Here is a 23,756-nt window from a genome sequence, read left to right on the forward strand (position 1 = left end):
CCAATGGTGTGTAGCTGGTGAGAATGAGAAAGTATTAAACTCAATGGGGAATAAAAAGTTTTAAAAGGTAAAGCACTATGTCCTCTATTTCTTCCTGCATGCGGAGTAATACAAGGAGAGGATAATTAGGAGGTCTGAGATAACAAAAGGAGTGTGTAATCCCTGAGGGGATAATCAGCCACCAGAGGATACATCCATTACTCCTAAAGGAAGGATCTCCCAATTTTACCAGCAAAAGTATATGTCCAGCAGGTTCCAGGGAAAGTGAACCGAAAGCGTGTATAGCCTAATTGCAGGCATCAAAGGAGGTGAGCGCACATCTTCACTATTTGAAGGATTCACAAAAGTCACAAATTGAAGAACAACAAGCACCAAGTCACTATATATAAACAATTGTTTATTCAACGGGACTATTATTTTGATGATATTTGGATTCATACTAATCACTACTAATTATTTATGAGCATTTGGTTATGTTTATTTATGGGGGATCATTTAAATGCGTTTTAGTTGAGGGTTATTAGTTGGTTCACTATTTTTATTATATTAAATGAGGGTATTATGAATATAAATGAAATTGAGGGTATTAGTAAGTACATCATGTCACTAATAGATAATTTATGAGCACTTGGAAAAAAATTTTTTAGAGGAGTATTTCATGTGGAATTATTTTGATATTTATTTGGAGGAGATTGATTAGCTGAAATTATCTATTTAAATATTCTTTGGTATGTATACACTTTTATTAGTTATTTGTATCATAATTTGAAATAATTTAATGTTAATAATTTAATTATTATTTATTGAGAAGTATTTAGAAGCGCAACATATATTTGTAGATATTTCCAACACAGTTGTAGTTATGTGTTTCATGTTTGCGATCCTCTAGTAATTATCACACCTGTGGCTCGCAAGTCACTCTGATTCACCTATACATATTTTTTGTATGTATTAGTTTGTTATCACAGAGCACTATTAGTTATTAATGGCACTATAGCGTGTATATATATATATATATATATATAAACTTTACAGTGGTTCACTAATTTATAGATATACTACTGCTACAATGATTCTGTCCTTCCTGTCTGTCTGGTGTCTACGGCATCCTGTTGTTCCGGTGTACTACTTCCTAGAGATACTACAGTATCTGAACAGGTTGGAGAGGCAGGCCCAGGGCTGCAGGCTAACTTTTGCCTAATTTAACCACTTGCCTACCAGACACTTATACCCCCTTCTTTACCAGGCCAATTTTCAGCTTTCAGCGCTGTCGCACTTTGATTAACAATTGCGCGGTCATGGAGGATTGTACCCATATGAAATGTTTATCATTTTTTTCTCACAAATAGAGCTTTCTTTTGGTGGTATTTAATCGCCACTGGGCACTTTAACTTTTGTGATATACACAAAAATTGCAAAAAAATTTGAAAAAAAAAAAGTTTCTTTGTTTCTATTATAACATTTTTTAAACAGGTAATTTTTCTCCTTCACTGATGTGCGTTGATGAGGCAGCACTGATGGGCACTAATAGACGGCACTGATGGGCACTGATAGGCAGCACTGATAGGCAACACTGATAGGCGGCACTGATAGGCAGCACTAATGAGGTGGCACGGATAGGCAGCACTGATAGGTGGCACTGACTGGCGGCACTGCTAGGCATTGACTGGCGCAACTGCTGGGCACTGACTGGCACAACTGCTGGGCACTGACTGGTGGCAATGACTGGCAGCACTGCTGGGCTGCACTGATGGGCACTGGTGGGTGGCACTGGTGGGCACAGGTGGGTGGGCACATGTGGGTGGCACTGCTGGGCACAGGTACATGGCACTTCTGGGTACAGGTGGGCGCACTGCTGGGCACAGGTGGGCGCACTGCTGGGCACAGGTGGGTGGAACTGGTGGGTGGCACTGCTGGGCACCGATCATCAGGGCACTGATCATCAGTGCCCTGATGATCGATGCCGATCCCTGCTCTGACAACTGCCAGTTCTCGGCAGTACTTTCCTCATGCTCTGACAGCATGAGAAAAGTGCAGCCGAGAACCGGCAATTGCATTTCCCGGTGATCAGCGTGTCATTGGACACGGCTGATCACATGGTAAAAGGCCGCTGTGATTGGCCTTTTACCACATCACGTGATCAGCTGTGTCCATAGGACACAGCGATCACAGAGATCGCCAGGGGCATGCCACCGGGGGCGTGCAGGAGAGCACGTTCTGGGAGGACGTCATATGACGCCCTGCCAGAACTGGCTGGCTGCAGTGTAGCGTCATTCGGCTATCTGCGGTTGGCAAGTAGTTAATCACTCAGGGGCTGGGAATCTGTACTATTCGATGACCTCCCTTAGTAGGAGAGCGATTCTAGACTGGATTGTGACCAGAAAAATCCCAGAAAATTCCAGACTGGTGAAAGGCTACTTGTTGGTTTAAATAAAAAAAAAACATCATGGGGTCTCCCCAATCCTTACCAGGCCCCTTTGAGTCTGGTGCGAATTTTGAGGGGAAGAGAGAGTGCCCCCCCAAACCATACACGGTCACATGCTCTTAACATGGGGTGCTTTGGGGTATGAGGTGGGGACAAAGGCCTCTTACCCACAACCCAGTAATTGTGGGGGTCTGGTGGGGGTTTTAATGGAATCTGGTAGCCCCCTTTAACAAGCCCATTAGTTAATAACTGTCAGATGGTAGGAGCCTTCTTTGGATGCAGAGCTCTTTTTTTTTTTTTTTGGGTTGGCAGCTGGCGTTCATTGTGATTGACATTAAATCTACTTCAGGGGACATTTATTTTGAGGGAGTCTTTTTTTTTTTATCAAAGGAGTTGTATTTGTTGTTTTTTCTCACACTTTGTTGGTGAATACTCATTCACGTAGGGGGGCTGGGATCTGGGGACCCCCTTGTTGTGGGGAAGAGGCCCTTGTCCCCGTCAACATGGGGACAGGGTGCTTTGGGGGGGAGCCCCTCTACCCCAAAGCACCTGCTATTTTGAGGGCATGTGGCCCTTTTATGTTTCCTGGCTGCATGCTCGGATAAGGGTCGGGTATGGATGGGGGACCCTACGCTGTTTTTCTTCTTTATTGTTCATTGCCGGTATTCTTTTGTTTACATTCAAATTGTTCTGAAAATTTGGAATTCGTTAAAAAATAACTGAACGATACAAAACTAAACAAATTCCGAAACCAATCGACTTGGCATACAATTTGCAAGTCACATGGCATGCAAATCGCATGCCAAGTTGCACCCGATGTGACCGGGGGGTTAGTGTGGTATTTGCATTTGGAATCTATTGCTGTGAACCTACATCATGCGTTCAAAGGAGCTGTCCATGCAAGTGAAATAGGCCATTGTAAGGCTTCAAAAATGAAACAAATCCATCAGAGAAATAGCAGCAACATTAGGAGTGGCCAAATCAACAGCTTGGTACATTCTGAGGAAAGAAGAACGCACTGGTGAGCTCAGCAACATAAAAAGGCATGGATGTCCACTGAAGACAACAGTGGTGGATGATCACAGGATCCTCTCTATGGTAAAGAAAAACCCATTCACAACATCCAGACAAGTGAAGGACACTCTCCAGTAGGTGGGTGTATCATTGTCAAAGTCTACAATCAAGAGAAGACTTCACGAGAGCAAATACAGAGGGTTCACCACAAGGTGCAAACCATTCATAAGCCTGATGAATAGAAAAGCCAGATTAGACTTTGCCAAATAAAATCAAACAAAGCCAGACCAGTTCTGGAAAGTCATTGGATGGATGAAACTAAGATTAATCTGTACCAGAATGACGGGAAGAAAAAAGAGTGGAGAAGGCTTGGAACAGCTTATGATCCAAAGCACACAACATCGAATGGGCATGCACGGCTTCCAGTGGCACTGGGTCATTGGTGTTTATTGATGATGTGACAGAAGACAGAAGCATCAATGAATTCTGCAGTGTTTAGAGATATACTGTCAGCCCAGATTCAGCAAAATGCAGCAAAGTTAATTGGACAGCACTTCACAGTACAGATGGACAATGACCCAAAACACACTGCAAAGGCAGCCCATGAGCTTTTGAAGGACAAGAAGAGGAATATTCTTCAATGGCTGAGTCAGTCACCTGATCTCAACCCAATTGAGCATGCAATTCACTTGCTGAAGTCAAAACTAAAGGCAAAAGACCCACAAATGAAGAACAGCTGAAGACAGCTGCAGTTGGAGCCTGGCAAAGCATCAAAAAGGAGGAAGCCCAGTCTTTGGTAATGTCCATAGGTTCCAGGCAGTCATTGCCAGTAAAGGATTCTCAACAAAATATTGAGTACTGTCCGTGATACTTTTTTTATTTGCACTAACATACAATTTTGAGGACAAGCTTTCGGGGTATGTCCTCTTCTTCAAGGTCCAAGCAGTACTATACAAATCAAAAAGTTTCAGCAGAATATTAGAAGGGATGAAAAAAAAAAGAGGCTAGAGATAAGAGACAGCAAAAACAAGGTGCGAGGGGGGGATACTACACTCACACAGAGGCTGTCATGCTTGAGGTGAAAAACAAAATATTAAAACTGAACATTTTATTTATGATTATATTAATTTGTCCAATTACATTTGAGCCCCTGAAAATGGAGGGACTGTGTATAAAAATGGTTGTAGTTCCTAAAACGTGTACTTGATATTTATGTTCAACTCCTTGAATTAAAACTGAAAGTCTGCCCTTCAAATTCATTTGGATTGTTTCATTTTAATTGATTCTGGTGGAATCCAGAGCCAAAAGTATGAAAATTGTGCCTGTGTCCAAATATACAAGGACCTAACTGTATGTGTATTATATATGGTTCCCCCAATTTGGAATCTTGTAAAGGATACTGTATACAGATGATGTCTGTGTCAAAAGAATATACATTTATCAAAAGAGTAGTGCCTCTATTTAGAAGGAATTTTCAAAACCGTTAATAATGCTGTACACAAGTTGATTTTAATCTGACACTGGAACAATTGAGTACTGTCCGTGATATTTTTTTTATTTGCCTGTTAGTACATACAATTTTGAGGACAAGCTTTCGGGGATTGTCCCCTACTTCAGGTCTAAGCAGTACTCAATCTGACACTGCAAATCCTGAGTATACAAAAAGGATGGGTCCTTCCAAAAACACACTTACACTTTATTAGGTACACCTTGCTTGTATCAGGTTGGACCTCCTCTTGCCTTCAGAACTGCCTTAATTCTTGGTGGCATAGATTCAACAAGGTGTTGGAAACATTCCTCAGAGATGTTGGTCCATACTGACATGACAGCATCACGCAGTTGCTGCAGATTTGTCGGCTGCACATCCATGATGCGAATCTCCCTTTCCACTACATCCCAAAGTTGCTCCATTGGATTGAGATCTGGTGACTGTGGAGGCCATTGGAGTACAGTGAACTCATTGTCATGTTCAAGAAACCAGTTTGAGATGATTTGAGCTGTGTGACTTGGTGCATTATCCTGCTGGAAGGAGCCATCATAAAATGGGTACACTGTAGTCATAAAGGGATGGACATGGTCAGCAACAGTACTCAAACAGGCTGTGGCGTTTAAACGATGCTCAATTGGTACTAAGGGGTTCAAAGTGTGCCAAGAAAATATCCCCCACACCGTTACACCACCATCAGCCTGAAACCGTTGATACAAGGCAGGATGGATCCATGCTTTCATACTGTTTTTGTCAAATTCTGACCTACTATCTGAATGTCGCAGCTGAAATCAAGACTCACCAGACCAGGCAACATTTTTTCAATTTTCTGTTGTCCAATGTTGGTGAGCCTGTACCTTCCATATCCTGTTCTTAGCAGACAGGAGTGGCACCCAGTGTCGTCTTTTGCTTCTGTAGCCCATCTGCTTCAAGGTTCAACATGGTGTGCATTCAGAGATGGTATTCAACATACCTTGGTTTTAACGAGAGGTTATTTGAGTTACTGCTGCCTTTCTGTCATCTCAAACTGGTCTGTCTACTTTGACATCACCAAGGCACTTTCACCCACACAACTGTCGCTTACTGAATATTTTCTCATTTCAAAAAATGCAGATCAGCATTTTTTGAAATACTCAGACCAGCCCGTCTGGCACCAACAACCATGCCATGTTCAAAGTCACTTAAATCCCCTTTCCACATTCTGATGCTCAGTTGAAGTTCAGCAAGTCATCTTCACCCAGTCTAGATGCCTAAAGGCATTGAATTGCTGCCATGTGATTGGCTGATTATCAGTTTGTGTTGCCAAGCAATTAAACAGGTATACCTAATAAAGAGTATAAGTCCATATCAAAAAACAAACAATGAAAGCAGTAATGCATAGTAATAAGGTGAACATCAGATTTCATGAGTCCACAGGAACCGTCCACAAGTCCCACTTTGCTTTGGGCTCTTTTCTGCCCTAAGTTATGCACCCATAACCACCTCCCCCTTCCTTCCTACTCTACACAACACAAACGTTTAATGTAATGCAGACTGCTCTGCTTTCTGAGATATATAAACTCACAAACAGACAGCATTTGTTTATAGCATTATAATGGAAGCATGTGTTTCTGTGAATTTTCTATTGTGCAGGTGGGACATGCTAAAAACACAATGAAATGTATTGTTTTATACACGTGCATTTCATACCAGCAGCTAAAACTGCATACAAAGCTCAAACATGTTCAGCCAAAAAAAAGTCCAATTTTTGCAGTAAGGTTATTTCAATTATGTGAAATAGGTTCCTTGCAACAACACATTCTGGTATTATGTTTCTGAATGAAACATGTATCCTGGCTGTTGACTAAAGATGTAGGACCTTTTAACTAACTGCGTTCCCATTCATGTTTCCATGAAAACATAATATGTAGTTTAAGCCCTCCTTCTATAATGGAATCTTCAACTCACCCCATCCAGTAATGTAGTAAAATTTCATTCTTTTGCCTTCACTCATGTTTACTGCAACAACTTTACTCCACAGTAGTAGACCTTCAACTAACATCCACGCAAAGGCCGCCATAAAAAACAGATGAAGACAGGCCGTAACTGTAATGCAGATAACCTAACAGATTGAAAAGACAGCTCAAAGTCCTTGTCATAGATAACATAATGGAAATATCAGCTGTAAAGATTTGTACAATACTGTTTATTACAATTATGAATGAAACAGGGGCGGACTGACCATTTGGAAACTCGGGCACTGCCCGAGTGCCCAGGGTCAGTAGGGGGCCCCATGATATGCCCCTGGTACTTTTTTCATAGGCTTTTTTGAGTTTGGGCAAGGACACAGGGGCCCCATGATCCCCTAGTGCCCGGGGGCCCTGGAATGAAATCAATGTAAAAATGTCCATGTAATTCACTTTTTGAGGGTACTTTTGCCACACAGGTTAATATGCACTAATAGAAATGAATAAATCTCTCATTCGAGTGGAATGGAAACCAAATTCACATTCACCACACAAATAGTAGATTAGAATAAGTTTTTTTTTTTTATTTTATGAGGTTTGATTTTTTGACATTCTATACCCTTCAAGACTAAGAAAATTAAGCTGTATTGGGTGGGAGGGTTTCAATAGTATGGCAAGTAATAGCTAAAAATGCACCGCTATCTATAAGTAAAAACAACTCATCTTTTACCCATATATTAAATTTACTAAAAATACACATTGTTTTTGTTTTGGATAGAGTAGAGAAGGATTCAAACTTTTTTTTGCCATAAACCTATGAAAGGTACAGCAGCAGTGCTATCCACCCAAACTATGTACAAAATTGTTTTTTTGATTTGTATTAAAGTCCTCAGTTTAAGTGCTCAGTGTTGCACACTGTTCCTCATAAACAGATGCTTAAAGATATGTAATAAATTCTTGTAGTATGTTCCATTTCTATGCTACAGTGCTCACTCCAAGTGACTCCTCCCCCAACTTCTTCCGCACTCACTGGAGATGTACAGTATGACTTCTTGAGCTAACAAGAGAGTCTAATATGGGCCTGGTAATCCCCAAAGATGGCTGGTTCCATCAGGTTCAGGAGCTCCTGAAGATGTTAGCTATTGATGATGAAACATGTTGGGTGGAACTTCCACTGATGTAATTTCTGCTCTTTGTTGTGCACTTTGAGCGGCACTTCCTGATTCACAAGTGATCTGTTTTCCACTGGTTTTCATACCTTTTACTAAGTAAACAATATTTCATTATATAAATACATAAAAGGTATTGCGCTAAGGGTGAACAACATAAACTAAACAATATATAGAAAGCACAATAGAGTGTGCTAAATAAATAGATAATGACAGTCCATATGGAACCCTGAAGTGCTAAAAGTCCTCAAATCTGAAAGATAGTTACAAAACAGTCTGTCAGGAATGGACTGGCCAGCAATAGTGGGACTCAGCTGCCTTATGAGCTGCAGTACCAGGGCTGGCCAGCGGGTGCTCCCAGCAATCAGAGACTCAACCTTGCAGCCAGTCAAACACCTGGAACTAATTATACTGGTGTATTTAAGGGACATTCAGACCTGCAGACTCTGCCTTGGTGTTGTGTTTCTCTTGGGCCCTGTATCCTGTTCCTGTCTGATTCTCTGCTGACCCTGCTCTGATCCCTGGCTTGTCTGACCATTCTCCTCTGCCTGACCCTCTGTACCATGCTGCCCGCTACCTGCTGAACCTGGCCTGTGTCCCCGACCATTCTCCGCTTGCTCCCCCTGTACCTACCTGCCCGACTGATATTGACCCGGCCTGCCTGACGACGCTTGCATTGTTTGTACTGTTATCTGTGGGTGGTTGGTTGGGTTTGTTTGCACTGTATTATGTTTTAGTATTGCACTGCGTTTATGTTTGTATGGTTAGTGTTAATAAATTGCATTGTTTATAACATATCTGAAGTCTGCGTTTCCCTGCGTCAGTCACACACCTCTGGTCATACCCGGGAGCCCTGACATTACACCAAGGCCAATCCTGACCAGAAGTGGCTGCACAGGGAAGCCATCTTGGCTTGTTGATGGGAAGGATGGATCTGGATGAGGTTGCGTATTTATATCTGCTAGTGTTTGATGACAGGGAGTATGCTTATCAAACTCTGAAGGAGTATACCCGGGATGAACTGCTAGAATGTATACGGCTCGCTCATGTTCTAGTAGATCAGGGCACAGAGTTCTCTGAGGTGCAGCCTTTGATTCAGGTTTGTGCTGAGTTGGTTTCATCTGGTACCCCCGAATGCAGGGATGAATTTTTGCCACCATTTAGTGCAGACCAGGTAGAGTCCCTGGTGTGGTTATTAGAGGATGATGTGGGTTACTTTCTGGAGCGTTATTCCACATGTTCACCACAGGTACTAAGAGATTGTATAAACGCAGTGCAGTCTTTGGTCAGACAGGCTTTGTGTAAGCTCAGCTTTGTTCAACCCATACTGCAGACATGGACAGACTTGTTGCACCCAGCCTCAGTCAGCCTACAAAAACCCAGTCCTGCTTCTAATCTATTTCCTCAAAACTCTATTCCTGCATTCCCAACAGCTCCTCCTGCCCTGCTATCTACCGCATGTCAGTACCCTGTTCCCACTCGCTGCACCTATCCTGCCTTTAACCCTGTAAAAAAGCCCTCTGTAGCAACTGCTCCCTCTCCTGTTCCATCCTCCAGCTCTTCTCTGTCTCCAGCTGCTCCATTCGTTTGCAGACCTGCGTTTACTTGCAGTGCTCCAGTAGTTAAAACCAGAAAAAAGCGAAAATTCTTTCCAACCAGTACCATCCTGCCAGTATCCAAACCGGTGAACCTGCCTTCCGTGGTTCAGCCTGAAGCCTCTACTCAGCCTGATGCCTGTACTCAGCCTGATGCCTGTACTCAGCCTGATGCCTGTACTCAGCCTGATGCCTGTACTCAGCCTGATGCCTGTACGCAGCCTGATGCCTGTACGCAGCCTGATGCCTCTACTCGGCCTGATGCCTGTACGCAGCCTGATGCCTCTCTTCGGCCTGAAGCCTCTACTCGGCCTGATGCCTCTACTCGGCTTGATGCCTCTACTCGGCCTGATGCCTCTACTCGGCCTGAAGCCTCTACTCGGCCTGAAGCCTCTACTCGGCCTGAAGCCTCTACTCGGCCTGAAGCCTCTACTCAGCCGGACGCCGGCATTCAGCCTGATGCCTCTACCCAGCATGATGAACTGATCCAGCCTGACGATCCTATTAGGCCAGTTGACTCGATGCCCGCTGTTGATCCAGATGATCCGGTACCTGATCCGGTGCCCGCTGTCGAGCCAGACGATCCAATGCCTGGTGACCCGGTGCCCACTGCCTTGCCAGATGACGCGGTGCCCGCTGGCAAGCCAAATGACCTGATGCCTGGTGACCCAGTGCCCGCTGTCATACCTGGTGACCCGATGCCCGCTGTCGAGCCAGACGATCCAATGCCTGGTGACCCGGTGCCCACTGCCTTGCCAGATGACGCGGTGCCCGCTGGCAAGCCAAATGACCTGATGCCTGGTGACCCAGTGCCCACTGTCATACCTGGTGACCCGATGCCCGCTGTCGAGCCAGACAATCCGGTACCTGATGACCCGGTGCCCACTGTCGTGCCCGTTGACTCGGAGCCCACTGCCTTGCCAGATGACGCGGTGCCCGCTGTCGAGCCAAATGACCTGATGCCTGGTGACCCGATGCCCGCTGTCCAGCCAGACGATTCAATGTCTGCCCCAGTGCCCACGGTCATGCCAGTTGACTCGGAGCCCACTGCCTTGCCAGATGACGCGGTGCTCGCTGTCGAGCCAAATGACTTGATGCCTGGTGACCCGATGCCCGCTGTCCAGTCAGACGATCCAATGTCTGACCCAGTGCCCGCGGTCATACCAGTTGACTCGGAGCCCACTGCCTTGCCAGATGACGCGGTGCCCGCTGTCGAGCCAAATGACCTGATGCCTGGTGACCCGATGCCCGCTGTCCAGCCAGACGATCCAATGTCTGACCCAGTGCCAGCGGTCATGCCAGTTGACTCGGAGCCCACTGTCGTGCCTGGTGACTCGGTGCCCGCCGCTTCGCCTGGGGGCCAGAGACCTGTCGCTCTGCCTGGGGGTCCGGCGCCCGCCGCTCCGCCTGGGGGTCCGGCGCCCGCCGCCCCGCCTGGGGGCCTGATGCCTGTCGCCCCGCCTGAGGGCCCGATGCCTGTTGCCCCTCCTGGGGGCCCGGCGCCCGCCGCCCCGCCTGGGGGCCCGATGCCTGTCGCCCCACCTGGGGGCCCGATGCCTGTCGCCCCGCCTGGGGGTCCGATGCCTGTCGCTCCGCCTGGGGGTCCGGCGCCCGCCGCTCTGCCTGAGGGCCCGAGACCTGTCACTCCGCCTGGGGGTCCGGCGCCCGCCGCTCCGCCTCAGGGCCCGAGACCTGTCGCTCCGCCTGGGGGCCCGAGACCTGTTGCTCCGCCTGGGGGCACGGCGCCCGCCGCTCCGCCTGAGGGCCCGAGACCTGTCGCTCCACCTGGGGGTCCTGCGCCCGCCGCTCCGCCTGAGGGCCCGAGACCTGTCGCTCCACCTGGGGTCCGGCGCCCGCCGCTCCGCCTGAGGGCCCGAGACCGGTCGCTCCACATGGGGGTCCGGCGCCCGTCGCTCCGCCTGAGGGCCCGAGACGTGTCGCTCCGCCTGGGGGTCCGGCGCCCACCGCTCCGCCTGGGGGCCCGATGCCCGTCGCCACGCCTGGGGGCCCGACGCCCGTCGCCCCTCCTGGGGGCCCGGCGCCCACCGCTCCGCCTGGGGGCCCGATGCCGGTCGCCCCGCCCGGGGACCCGATGCCGGTCGCCCCGCCCGGGGGCCCGGTGCCTGCTGCTCTGCCCGGGGGCCCGGTGCCTGCTGCTCTGCCCGGGGGCCCGGTGCCTGCTGCCCCGCCTGGGGGCCCGGTGCCTGCTGCTCCGCCTGGGGGCCCGGTGCCTGCTGCTCCGCCTGGAAGCCCGGTGCCTGCTGCCCCGCCTGGGGGCCCGGTGCCTGCTGCCCCGCCTGGGGGCACAGTGCCTGCTGCTCCGCCTGGTGGCCCGATGTGCCTCTGCCCGGAGTCCAGCCCGATGTGCCTCTGCCCGGTGTGCCTCTGCCCGGAGTCCAGCCCGATGTGCCTCTGCCCGGAGTCCAGCCCGATGTGCCTCTGCCCGGAGTCCAGCCCGATGTGCCTCTGCCCGGAGTCCAGCCCGATGTGCCTCTGCCCGGAGTCCAGCCCGATGTGCCTCTGCCCGGTGTGCCGCTGCCCAGAGTGCCTCTGCCCGGAGTCCAGCCCGATGTGCCTCTGCCCGGAGTCCAGCCCGATGTGCCCCTGCCCGGAGTCCTGCCCGCCTGAGGGCCCGAGACCTGTCGCTCCACCTGGGGGTCCGGCGCCCGCCGCTCCGCCTGAGGGCCCGAGACCTGTCGCTCCACCTGGGGGTCCGGCGCCCGCCGCTCTGCCTGAGGGCCTGAGACCTGTCGCTCCACCTGGGGGTCCGGCGCCCGCCGCTCCGCCTGAGGGCCTGAGACCTGTCGCTCCGCCTGGGGGTCCGGTGCCCGCCGCTCTGCCTGAGGGCCCGAGACCTGTAGCTCCGCCTGGGGGTCCGGCGCCCGCCGCTCCGCCTGAGGGCCCGAGACCTGGCGCCCCGCCTGGGGGCCCGATGACCTGTCGCTCCGCCTGGGGGTCCGGCGCCCGCCGCTCCGCCTGGGGGCCCGATGCCCGTCGCCCCGCCTGGGGGCCCGATGCCCGTCGCCCCGCCTGGGGGCCCGGTGCCCGCCGCTCCACCTGGGGGCCCGATGCCGGTCGCCCCGTCCGGGGACCCGATGCCGGTCGCCCCGCCCGGGGGCCCGATGCCTGTTGCCCCGCCCGGGGGCCCAGTGCCTGCTGCTCCGCCCGGGGGCCCGGTGCCTGCTGCCCCGCCCGGGGGCCCGGTGCCTGCTGCCCCGCCCGGGGGCCCGGTGCCTGCTGCCCCGCCCGGGGGCCCGGTGCCTGCTGCTCCGCCCGGGGGCCCGGTGCCTGCTGCCCCGCCTGCGGGCCCGGTGCCTGCTGCTCCGCCTGGTGGCCCGCTGCCTGCTGCTTCGCCTGGTAATCCGATGTGCCTCTGCCCAGAGTCCGGCCCGATGTGCCTCTGCCCGGAGCCCAGCCCGATGTGCCTCTGCCCGGAGTCCAGCCCGATGTGCCTCTGCCCGGTGTGCCTCTGCCCGATGTGCCTCTGCCCGGTGTGCCTCTGCCCGGTGTGCCTCTGCCCGGAGTCCAGCCCGATGTGCCTCTGCCCGGAGTCCAGCCCGATGTGCCTCTGCCCGGAGTCCAGCCCGATGTGCCTCTGCCCGCAGTCCAGCCCGATGTGCCTCTGCCCGGAGTCCAGCCCGATGTGCCTCTGCCCGGAGTCCAGCCCGATGTGCCTCTGCCCGGAGTCCAGCCCGATGTGCCTCTGCCCGGAGTCCTGCCCGATGTGCCTCTGCCCGGTGTGCCGCTGCCCGGAGTCCTGCCCGGTGTGCCAGTCTTTGATATCCCGTCAGTTACCAGACCCGGGCGGGGGAACATTTTGCCCAGCTAGGACTGTTTGGAGCGTCCTGAGGCCGCTCCTTGAGGGGGGGGTACTGTCAGGAATGGACTGGCCAGCAATAGTGGGACTCAGCTGCCTTATGAGCTGCAGTACCAGGGCTGGCCAGCGGGTGCTCCCAGCAATCAGAGACTCAACCTTGCAGCCAGTCAAACACCTGGAACTAATTATACTGGTGTATTTAAGGGACATTCAGACCTGCAGACTCTGCCTTGGTGTTGTGTTTCTCTTGGGCCCTGTATCCTGTTCCTGTCTGATTCTCTGCTGACCCTGCTCTGATCCCTGGCTTGTCTGACCATTCTCCTCTGCCTGACCCTCTGTACCACGCTGCCCGCTACCTGCTGAACCTGGCCTGTGACCCCGACCATTCTCCGCTTGCTCCCCTTGTACCTACCTGCCCGACTGATATTGACCCGGCCTGCCTGACGACGCTTGCATTGTTTGTACTGTTATCTGTGGGTGGTTGGTTGGGTTTGTTTGCACTGTATTATGTTTTAGTATTGCACTGGGTTTATGTTTGTATGGTTAGTGTTAATAAATTGCATTGTTTATAACATATCTGAAGTCTGCGTTTCCCTGCGTCAGTCACACACCTCTGGTCATACCCGGGAGCCCTGACACAGTCTCTGTAAATGAAGAAATTATCTCAAAGTGCAAATAATCAAACATTCTTCTTCATACCAACCAGAAATCACCCATGTTAGTGGCCACCACCATGTAGGGCAAGTTGGAGGCTTACCAGATCACCAGACCCCTAATTGCAGGTCGGGTTAGGCTCATTGTGAATGAGGCTCCGTCAGGCAGATGGACTATACTGAGACCCACTGCTCCGCTCCAACCATTCCAGGTTAAAGATTAGTATTGGCTCATAAAAGATAATAAAGAGGTGCCTCTCATAGTGTATTATTTCCAGTAATTTTATTAGAACAGTATAATTAAGACAGTATAGCCCATCTGCCTGACGGAGCCTCATTCACATTGAAGCTAACTCGACCTCCTGTAATAAGGGGTCTGTTGATCTGCCAATACTGATCTTTAACCAGGAATAGTTGGAGCGGAGAGGTGGGTCTTAGTATAGTCCATCTGCCTGATGGAGCCTTATTCACATTGAGCCTAACCCGACCTCCTGTAATAAGGGATCTGGTGATCTGATAAGCCTCCAATTTGCCCTACACGGTGGTGGCCACTAAAATGGGTGATTTCTGGTTGGAATGAAGAATAATTTTTGATTATTTGCACTTTGAGAGAATTTCTTCATTCACAGAGACTGTTTTGTAACTATCATGCTCCAACCATGGCAGAACGACCATACTAAATGCCTCAAACGTCGCAGTCGTGCGCTGGAGAGACTATGGCGCAAAACCAGGTCCCCTCATGCATTCTCCCTCTACAAATCTGCCTTCCTCACCTACACCTCCTCCCTCCACGCCGCCAAGCAGGCCTACTTCGTTTACCTGATTAACACCCTCTCCACCTGCCCTCGCCGACTCTTCTCCACCTTCAACTCCCTGCTCCCCCCCCCCTCCTCCACTCAGTACCTCACTCACCGCCCACGAGATTGCCACTCATCTCCACAACAAGATTGACGCAATCCGCAAGGACATAGTCAACTTGCAATCTACCTCCCCATCTAGCCTCCCCCCTTCCATCACCCCCTCATCTCTCCCCTCCTCTGACCTCGCAACGGCACTGCCCCCCACCACACCCAAGGCCCTGCCTACCGTAACCCCCCCATCACTGCACTCCTTCAGCCCTACTACCACTGAGGAAGTCACCAGAGTCTTCTCAGAATCCCGCCTCACTACCTGCCCCCTGGACCCTATCCCCTCTCAACTCCTCCGGTCACCCCCCTCTTCCCTCATCCGCTCCCTTACCCACATCTTCAATCTCTCCCTCTCTACTGGCGTCTTCCCCTCCCCCCTAAAACATGCGCACATCACCCCCATACTCAAAAAGCCCTCCCTGGACCCCACTGACCTCAACAACCTCAGACCAATTTCCCTGCTGCCACTCACTTCCAAGCTCCTTTAGCGCTTGGTCTACGATCGCCTAAGCGCCCACCTAACTGACAGCAACCTCCTTGACCCACTACAGTCCGGCTTCCGTCCCCTACACTCCACCGAAACTGCCCTCCTCAAAATCACCAACGATCTAGTAACAGCCAAAGCCAAAGGCGACTACTCTGTCCTCCTTCTCCTAGACCTCTTCGCAGCCTTTGACACAGTCGACCACCCCCTCCTCCTTAATAAACTACTCTCCCTTGGCATCAGAGACACCGCTCTCTCTTGGTTCTTGTCCTATCTATCCCAACGCTCCTTCAGCGTTTCCTACAACGGTACCACCTCCCCTTCCCTCCCCCTCTCTGTTGGGGTCCCCCAGGGCTCTGTCCTTGGACTCCTTCTCTTCTCCATCTACACCTCCTCCCTTGGCAAACTCATACACTCCCACGGCTTCAATTACCACGTCTACGCTGATGATACTCAAATCTACCTATCCACCCCTCACCTCTCCCCCACATTCTCCGCCCGCATCACTCACCTCCTAAACGACATCTCTGACTGGATGTCGCTCCATTTCCTCAAGCTCAACCTCTCCAAAACCGAGCTTCTCATCTTTCCCCCTTCCCGCGCCCCCCCCCCATCCTTTCCATCACTACCAACAACACCACCATCAATCCCGCCCAGCAAGCCAAGGTCCTTGGCGTCATTCTGGACTCAAACCTTTCCTTTCAACCTCATGTCAAATCACTTACAAACACATGCAGGCTCCACCTCCAGAACATCGCCAAGATACGCTCCTTCCTTACCCCAGACACCACTAAACTACTCGTACACTCCCTGATTATCTCACGCCTTGACTACTGCAACTCCCTCCTCACCGGCCAACCCCAGTGCAAACTCTCCCCGCTTCAGACCATCCTGAACTCAGCAGCCAGACTCATCCACCTCACCAGCCGCTCCACCTCTGCCACCCCCCTCTGCCTCTCCCTCCACTGGCTCCCCATTGCCCAACGCATTAAATTCAAACTGCTCACTCTGACCTATAAGGCCATTCACAACACTGCCCCTAACTACCTCACCGACCTGATTTCCAGGTACCACCCTACCCGTACCCTTCGCTCTTCACAGGACCTCCTTCTATCTTGCTCCCTGGTCTCCTCCTCCCACGCACGACTGCAAGACTTCTCCAGGTCCTCCCCCATCCTCTGGAACTCACTACCCCAATCCATCAGACTGTCACCTTCCCTCCTCACCTTCAGGCGCTCCCTGAAAACCCACCTCTTCAGGGAAGCCTACCCCACCCTCACCTAACAGCCGCTGCCCTTCCCTCCTCCTACCACTCCATCCCCCACAGCCATTTCCTCCTGTACCTCTACCCCCTCCCTCCTAGATTGTAAGCTCGAAAGAGTAGGGCCCTCTTACCCCTTGTGTGCTGTTTGTTGTTACTGTACTGTTTCATGTATTGTCCCCCCCTCTATTATACAGCGCTGAGCAAACCCTTTGGCGCTATATAAACTCGATAAAATAAATAAATAAATCTTTCACATTTGAGAACATTTAGCACTTCAGGGCCCCATATCAACTGTCATTATCTATTTATTTAGTACTCTTTATTGTGCTTTATTTATATTGTTTGATTTATGTTGTTCATCCTTAGCACAATACCTTTTATATATTTACACATTGTTTAGGCGGGGGATATTCCTTTTGGTGAGTTTTGCTGCTTTGTGGGGTTGTGGATGTGTGACATTTGTGTAGGCTTTACTTTTATTCTTAGTATTTCATTATAGACAGGCTTTCCTCTCTTTTTCTGTACCTATTATGTTTACTTCTGCTTGATTTATGTGCAACTGGAGCAGTTTGTGTAACAGTACTGGAGTACATTGAGTCCATTGGAACCATCCATCTTTGGGAATTACTAGGTTCATGCTGGACTCTCTTCTTAGCACAAGGAATCATACAGGGGAGGAAGTTTGGGGGGTCATTTGGAATGAGCACTGAAGAAAACAAATGAAGAATACCACAAGAATGCATTATCTTTATGCACCTCTTTTTGACTTATGGGGAATAGCATGCAACACTGAACACTTAATGTGTGGAATTTACTATAAAGACCTTGGTTTTTGGATTTATAGTAGTGTTTGTATCACATTCGTATAGTTTCAGTATTGTTTGTGCAACACATTTTGTACATACTTTGGCTGAATAACGCTGTACCTTTCATAGGCTTGTTAATTCATCAGGTTGCTTAGGCACCTTGTGGTAGGCTGTCCAGGTAGCATTAGTCAGTTTATTACAAATTTATTTTTTTTCTTTCTTTGTTTTATGTAGAGCAGGTTTTTTTTCAGTATTCTAGATGTTATTGTTGTCTGTGCCCCTGCTAGCAAGATTCACCCTCTCTATTTGTCCTGTTTACAGTTATCATCAAAAGAAAAAGGAAATCCCAAATTTCGGACTGACATCAGAGCAGCAGATCCTGCCACAAACCGGTAGCAGCATGTAGCAAAACCCATCTCCACCATTGAGAACTTTGGTGAAAATCATCTGGTGCTTAGACTCCAGGCCTCCGTTGGGCCAGCATCACCCCTGATGTTGCTGTAACACCAGCCTGTTTGTTAGGTGAGCTAGTCTGGAATCTTTAAAGGAGGGAGGGATACAACAGTTGATGTGTTTTGTGCTTAATCTTTAAGCACAAAATGCGTTAGCTGTTGTGTTCTGCTTTTGCTCAGCCGTTGGATGGTTTGACTCTATTGAGAAGTTCCAATAAAGGTGAATTTTAGATGGGTGGCTGATCAGATTGTTCCTTTCCTTTATGAAGACAGCTTCAAGCTGAGCCTGAATCTAATCAGTATGATAGCAGCGGTATGCAATAGTAGACCCACCTTGAATGGCGCTTTCATTGCTGTGGCTTTGAATACTGTCAGGATCCTTCCAGAACTTGGACCATTTCTATGACGTCAGCCGACAGTGGACTTTAGCCTGCTGTCAGCTGAATGTGGGTCACAGGAATGCAGAACTAAGTGCACTCTTCTGACCTATAAGAGAAGTATTGGCAAAAGTGTTTCGACCATACTTTTCCTATAAGTAATCTTTCAAATGGGACCGACACAGCTCTTTTCCCATTCTTATCATAGTATGTTCTGATTCCACAGAACAAGTTAAAATTATTTCTCAAAATATCATCTACTGTCTTTTGAGATTAAGTACACATTTTTTAACAATGCATTTAAAAAAAATTACAATGCAGGAAACATCATAAATAGGGGTTTATAAAATGACTGTCAAAACGTTTATTGACCTAGAATGATTTTTCAAACAAAAAACGTTAAAAAAAAGTGTGAGTGTGTATAGTGTATATATTAGGGCTGACATTTCTTGGTCTGCTAATATCTTCAATCACTTTGTTTACAGGCCACTTCTGTCAAAGTGACAGTTTAAGTTACAGGATAAAAGACAACACATTTGCTCTAGAACCCAATATGAAAATAATAATCTCCAAATTTCATGTACATACTAACTGGCAATTTCCATTTCAATCTTGTTTTACTACATTACTAACCTCATTATCTTTTGCCATATCACTGAACATAAGCAGTGCCTCTGCTGCAGCAAGAGCAAATATCAGATTCTTATGTACAGTTGTCCTCTCTGATATTGGAACCCTGAAAATAAAAAGGTATTTTTGAGATGCTGGTGTTTTAACCTTAATGAACTGCTGCACCATAATAAACTTTTCATCTAAATTTTTCCCTTTGCTTCTTGTTTGTTTAAAATATAGAGTACATCATTATAAGATTATAATATTTACATTTGTTTTGTCAAGGAAGAGTATGATGGAATTCACTTTCTTATTCAAAAACATGAACATATTTCAGGTTAACTTTTATAGTTCTATTAGCTATAACAATATCAAGTAAGTTATTACCCCACAACAAGGAAGAGAACAAAAGTCACCACAAGAGCGCATAATGATATTCCGCAGCCAATTAACGTCAAGGTTCTTAGAATCCACTCTTCTTCTGTACTTCTCTGCATATGCACAAAAAATAAATCTATAATTATAACAAAGCTTAAGAAACTTAAGCTATGAGCTGTCATTCAGTCTCTAAGACTTAAAGAAAACCATGTCAAAGATCATGGTATTATTATGATTACCTTGAATAGTGGCCTAGCAACAAGGGTTGGCTGAAATAACAACCACTACCAGACACATGACCCAGCTCTGATCTCCATACAAGAATGCTTACTTGTTTTTGCATTAATGAAAAAAAAAAGCATTTTAAAGCATTATTGGCAAGAATAGTGGTGCACAACTACAATCTTCAAGGACAGCTAACCTTTTTCATTGGGGTTGATTTACTAAAACTAGAGAGTGCAAAATCTGAAGCAGCTGTGGTAGCCTTCTAACTCCAGCTTGTTCTGTTAAGCTTTGACTAAAAAACTGGACGCTGATTGGTTTCTATGCAGAGGTGCAACGGGTATTGCACTCTCCAGTTTTAGTAAATCAACCCTTATTGTCTCACATTTAAAGCTGTAAAGAAAACTGAACAACATGCACTGTTACAAAGGTTTTGAGGACCATATTTGGGCCCCATTAAGGCAAAATAAATCATTATTATGTGAGATATCTGAGTGTATAGAAGGGGCTAAAATTACATAGAGGAGCCATTGAGTCCTTCCTCAGGTTTAGTGGCATGGTTGAAGTGTGAAAACAGGGTTTTTAGTATTGCTCTTTAAATATCAGGGATTTATTTTTTTTTACCTGGACATCATACACTTGCAACAGGATAGCAAAATTTGTGGTGTGATTACAAAAACATATGGTTGCATCATCAAGGATATTTTTGATGGTACATCCAGCAGTGGACCAACTTCCCCCATGTTCAGTCCTGCAAATGAAATAAAAAAAGGCGATGCCATTAATTTTTATGGACTGCCATTTATATATTTTTCATGAAGTAGTTAACATTGTCAGTGTTTTAAAATTAGACAATGTAGGAAATTTATTAAAACTGGTGAACTCAATCTGGTGCGGCTGTGCATAGTAACCAGTCAGCTTTCAGGTTTTATTATCAAAGCTTAATTGAACAAGCTGGAGTTAGATGCTGATTGGTTACTATTCACAGCTGCACCAGATTCTGTGTGCCTCAGTTTTAGTACATTTTCCCAGGTTTGTCAGACTTATATAAAAACTGCATAAAAACAGACATTTTGGGGATCATTATTTAAATCATCTATGGTGCAGTTAACAGAGAGGATGTTTTTAACCAAATATTATTTAGTTTGCTTTACCACTTTGGTGCTGCCTCTTTTTGGTTTTGCAGCCTCTTTGTGATTTAAAGTGATTCTAAATGTTCTTTTTTTAATAACACACATGGCATCATTACTGTACCTGCAGAGCAGCCCCAATCCTCCTTTTACATAGTTAATATGGTTGAAAAAAGACACAAGTCCATCCAGTTCAACCAACAGAGAAAAAAAAACACACAAACAGAAAATCTCCGTATATACTAACTAATACCCACAGTTGATCCAGAGGAAAGCAAAAAAAAAACCCCAATAAAGCATGGTCAAATTTGCTCCAGCAGGGGGAAAAAACCCTTCCTGATCCCCCAAGAGGCAATCAGATATTCCCTAGATCAACTTTACCTATAAATATTAGTATTCAGTTATATTTTGTGTTTCTAGGAAAGAATCCAAACCTTTCTTAAAACAACCTACTGAGCTGACCAATACCAGCTCTTGAAGAAGCCTCTGTAATGATCTTAAAGTGAATAACTCCACACTAGGTTCACTATAGGGACCACGTATGTATTTATACATGTTGATCATATCCCCCCTTAATCTCCTCTTCTCAAGAGAAAATCAAATCAGTTCAGCTAATCTTTCCTCATAGCTGAGCTCCTCCATGCCTCTTATCAGTTTGGTCTTGCTCAAGCTCCCCAATATCCTTTTTGTGAACTGGTGCCCAAAACTGGACAGCATATTCCAGATGAGGTGTTGCTAATGATTTGTACAGGGGTAAAATATCTCTCTCTCTGGAGTCTATACCTCTTTTAATACTAGAAAGGATTTTGCTTGTTTTGGAAACCTGCATGCCATTATTAAGCTTATGATCTACCAGAACTCCCAGATCCTTCTCCACCTTTGAGTCCCCCAGGTGTACGCCCACCCTAGTATGTATGATGCATGCATATTCTTAGCCCCCAAGTGCATAACATTAAATGTATCAGCATTAAACCTCATTTGTCACATAGTTGCCCAATTAAACAGTTCATTGAGGTTGGCTTGTAAATTGGAGACATCCTGTAAGGACGTTATTCCACTGCACAGCTTGGTGTCATCTGCAAAGACTGAAATGGGATTTTTAATTCCAGACGTTATATCATTTAAAAATATATTAAAAAGTAAGGGTCCCAATACTGTACCTTTGGGTACACCACTGATAACTTTAGTCCATTCAGAGTATGCATTATTAACCACTACTCTCTGAATATGATCTTTTAACAAGTTTTCTATCCATTTATACACTGATTTTTCCAAGTCTGCATAGTTTACCTTACACATTAGCCTTGTGTGGGGAACGGTGTCAAACGCTTTTGCAAAATCCAAGTATACTATGTCTACAGCAGCTCCTTTGTCTAAGTTTTTTGCTTACCTCCACATAAATAGAAATCAGATTTGTTTGACAACTTCTGTCTTTCTTGAATCTAGACTGTCTGTTGCTTAAAAAAATTTTTTTCCAGCAAAATCTCATCTATATGGTCTTTTATTAAACTCTCCAGTATCTTCCCAACTATAGAAGTTAAATTAACGGATCTGTAGTTGCTTGGTAAAGACTTTGACCCCTTTTTGAAGATAAGCACCACGTTGGCCTTACGTCAATCCAGTGGTACTGTGCCACTCATAAAGAGTTCCTAAAAATTAGAAACAATGGCTTTGAACTGACAGAGCTGAATTCTTTAAGAATGCGTGGGTGTATGCCATCTGATCCTGGTGCTTATTTCACCTTTTTTCTGTCTAAGTGCTGGTTCACATATATGTGGATTGGATGCGGTTTGAACCTCATCCAATCTGTATGACGTGTAAAAAAACATTGCTTCCTATGGTGCCTGTTCACATATGTCCAGTGCACTGGCAGTGCAGGTTCAGTGCGGTTTGAAAAAGAATCCTGCTCGATTTCTGAGCAGTTCCTTCAGGTTCAGGTGTGGATTACAGTCTAATGACATCTATGGGAACCGTTTCTAAACCACATATGTGTGAACAGGATAAGATCCTGAGCTAATCCTGTACTGAGCCTGATGTAAACCTGAGATGAACTACTGAACAAATACTGTATCACTTAGTTGTGAAACCTGAGCTTCAATCTGCACATGTGTGAATCAGCTTTAAATATTTCTGGACCATATCAATTTTGGACCATTGTGGAACATTTGAGGCTGTGTCATTATGATCCCCATTATGGACATGAGCTCCCCAATGCTCCTTTGTATACACAGAGCTGAAGAAAGTATTTAATAAATGTGCCTTCTCTTTGTCCTCAGTCACAAATTGTAGATTGGTTTGTAAAAGGCCGACATGATCGGACCTGCCCTTTTTTCTATTTGTACATTCAAAGAATTTTGGGGGGTTTGTCCTACTCTCTTTTGCAATATGTCGTTCATTTTTAATTTTTTGTGGCCTTGATTTTCTTTTTACATATTCTGTTATATTCCTTGCAACATTTAAATGATGGTGTTCCTTCATTTTTATATATTTTTAGAAGTTCTTTTCTTGTTATTTATAGCTTTTTTAATTTTGGCCTTAAGCCACATAGGTTTTATTATTGGCCTTTTATACTTATTGCCTATGGGAATATACAGTGTTTTGCAGTGTGTTCACATACAGTGGTTTTGAAGAATTCCCATTTCTGTTCTGTGTTGATCAATGCAAAGATTCCCTCCCAGTTTAAGTTTTGGAGAGCAGCCATGGAAAATGTACTGAATAAGGAAAGAACAAAGAGAGGGCGCACAGGCCTAGTGCATTACCATAAAAAATGTTTAATAAGAAATAAAATAGGTGTTGTACTCACAAACGAGAAAAAAGGCAAGGCACATCATAAAAGATCAGCTGGGTCAACACTGCTCTGAGTAACACTCCGCAATGGGGAGTGTAGACATCCAATAGGCTGACGCGTTTCGAGGACTTGCCTCTTCCTCAGAGCCAGAGCAATCCCTGGTCTATTGAGGGCAGCAAGGTGTGCATGTTCCAGGACATTCTTAATGTGGTTGTAGCCTGCATCGAGTC

At 47.1% G+C, this 23,756-nt stretch overlaps 1 protein-coding gene across 2 annotated transcripts in view; it reads right to left on the reverse strand.

Annotated features, from left to right (window-relative positions):
- Positions 1 to 23,756, reverse strand: part of ADGRD2 (adhesion G protein-coupled receptor D2) — a 653,782-nt gene that overhangs the window by 313,237 nt on the left and 316,789 nt on the right. For both annotated transcript variants that reach the window (XM_089665904.1, XM_089665444.1), the window contains exons 14-17: positions 20,233 to 20,359; positions 19,396 to 19,499; positions 19,030 to 19,132; positions 6,873 to 7,026 (exon numbers count right to left, since the gene is read on the reverse strand). In XM_089665904.1, the coding sequence (XP_089522030.1) occupies positions 6,873 to 7,026; positions 19,030 to 19,132; positions 19,396 to 19,499; positions 20,233 to 20,359 (488 nt within the window). The remainder of the gene's footprint in view (positions 1 to 6,872; positions 7,027 to 19,029; positions 19,133 to 19,395; positions 19,500 to 20,232; positions 20,360 to 23,756) is intronic.

This window comes from Staurois parvus, unplaced genomic scaffold (assembly GCF_062004578.1).
Source record: "Staurois parvus isolate SC_StPar_1 unplaced genomic scaffold, SC_StPar_1.0 ptg000002l, whole genome shotgun sequence".
Taxonomy (NCBI): domain Eukaryota; kingdom Metazoa; phylum Chordata; class Amphibia; order Anura; family Ranidae; genus Staurois; species Staurois parvus.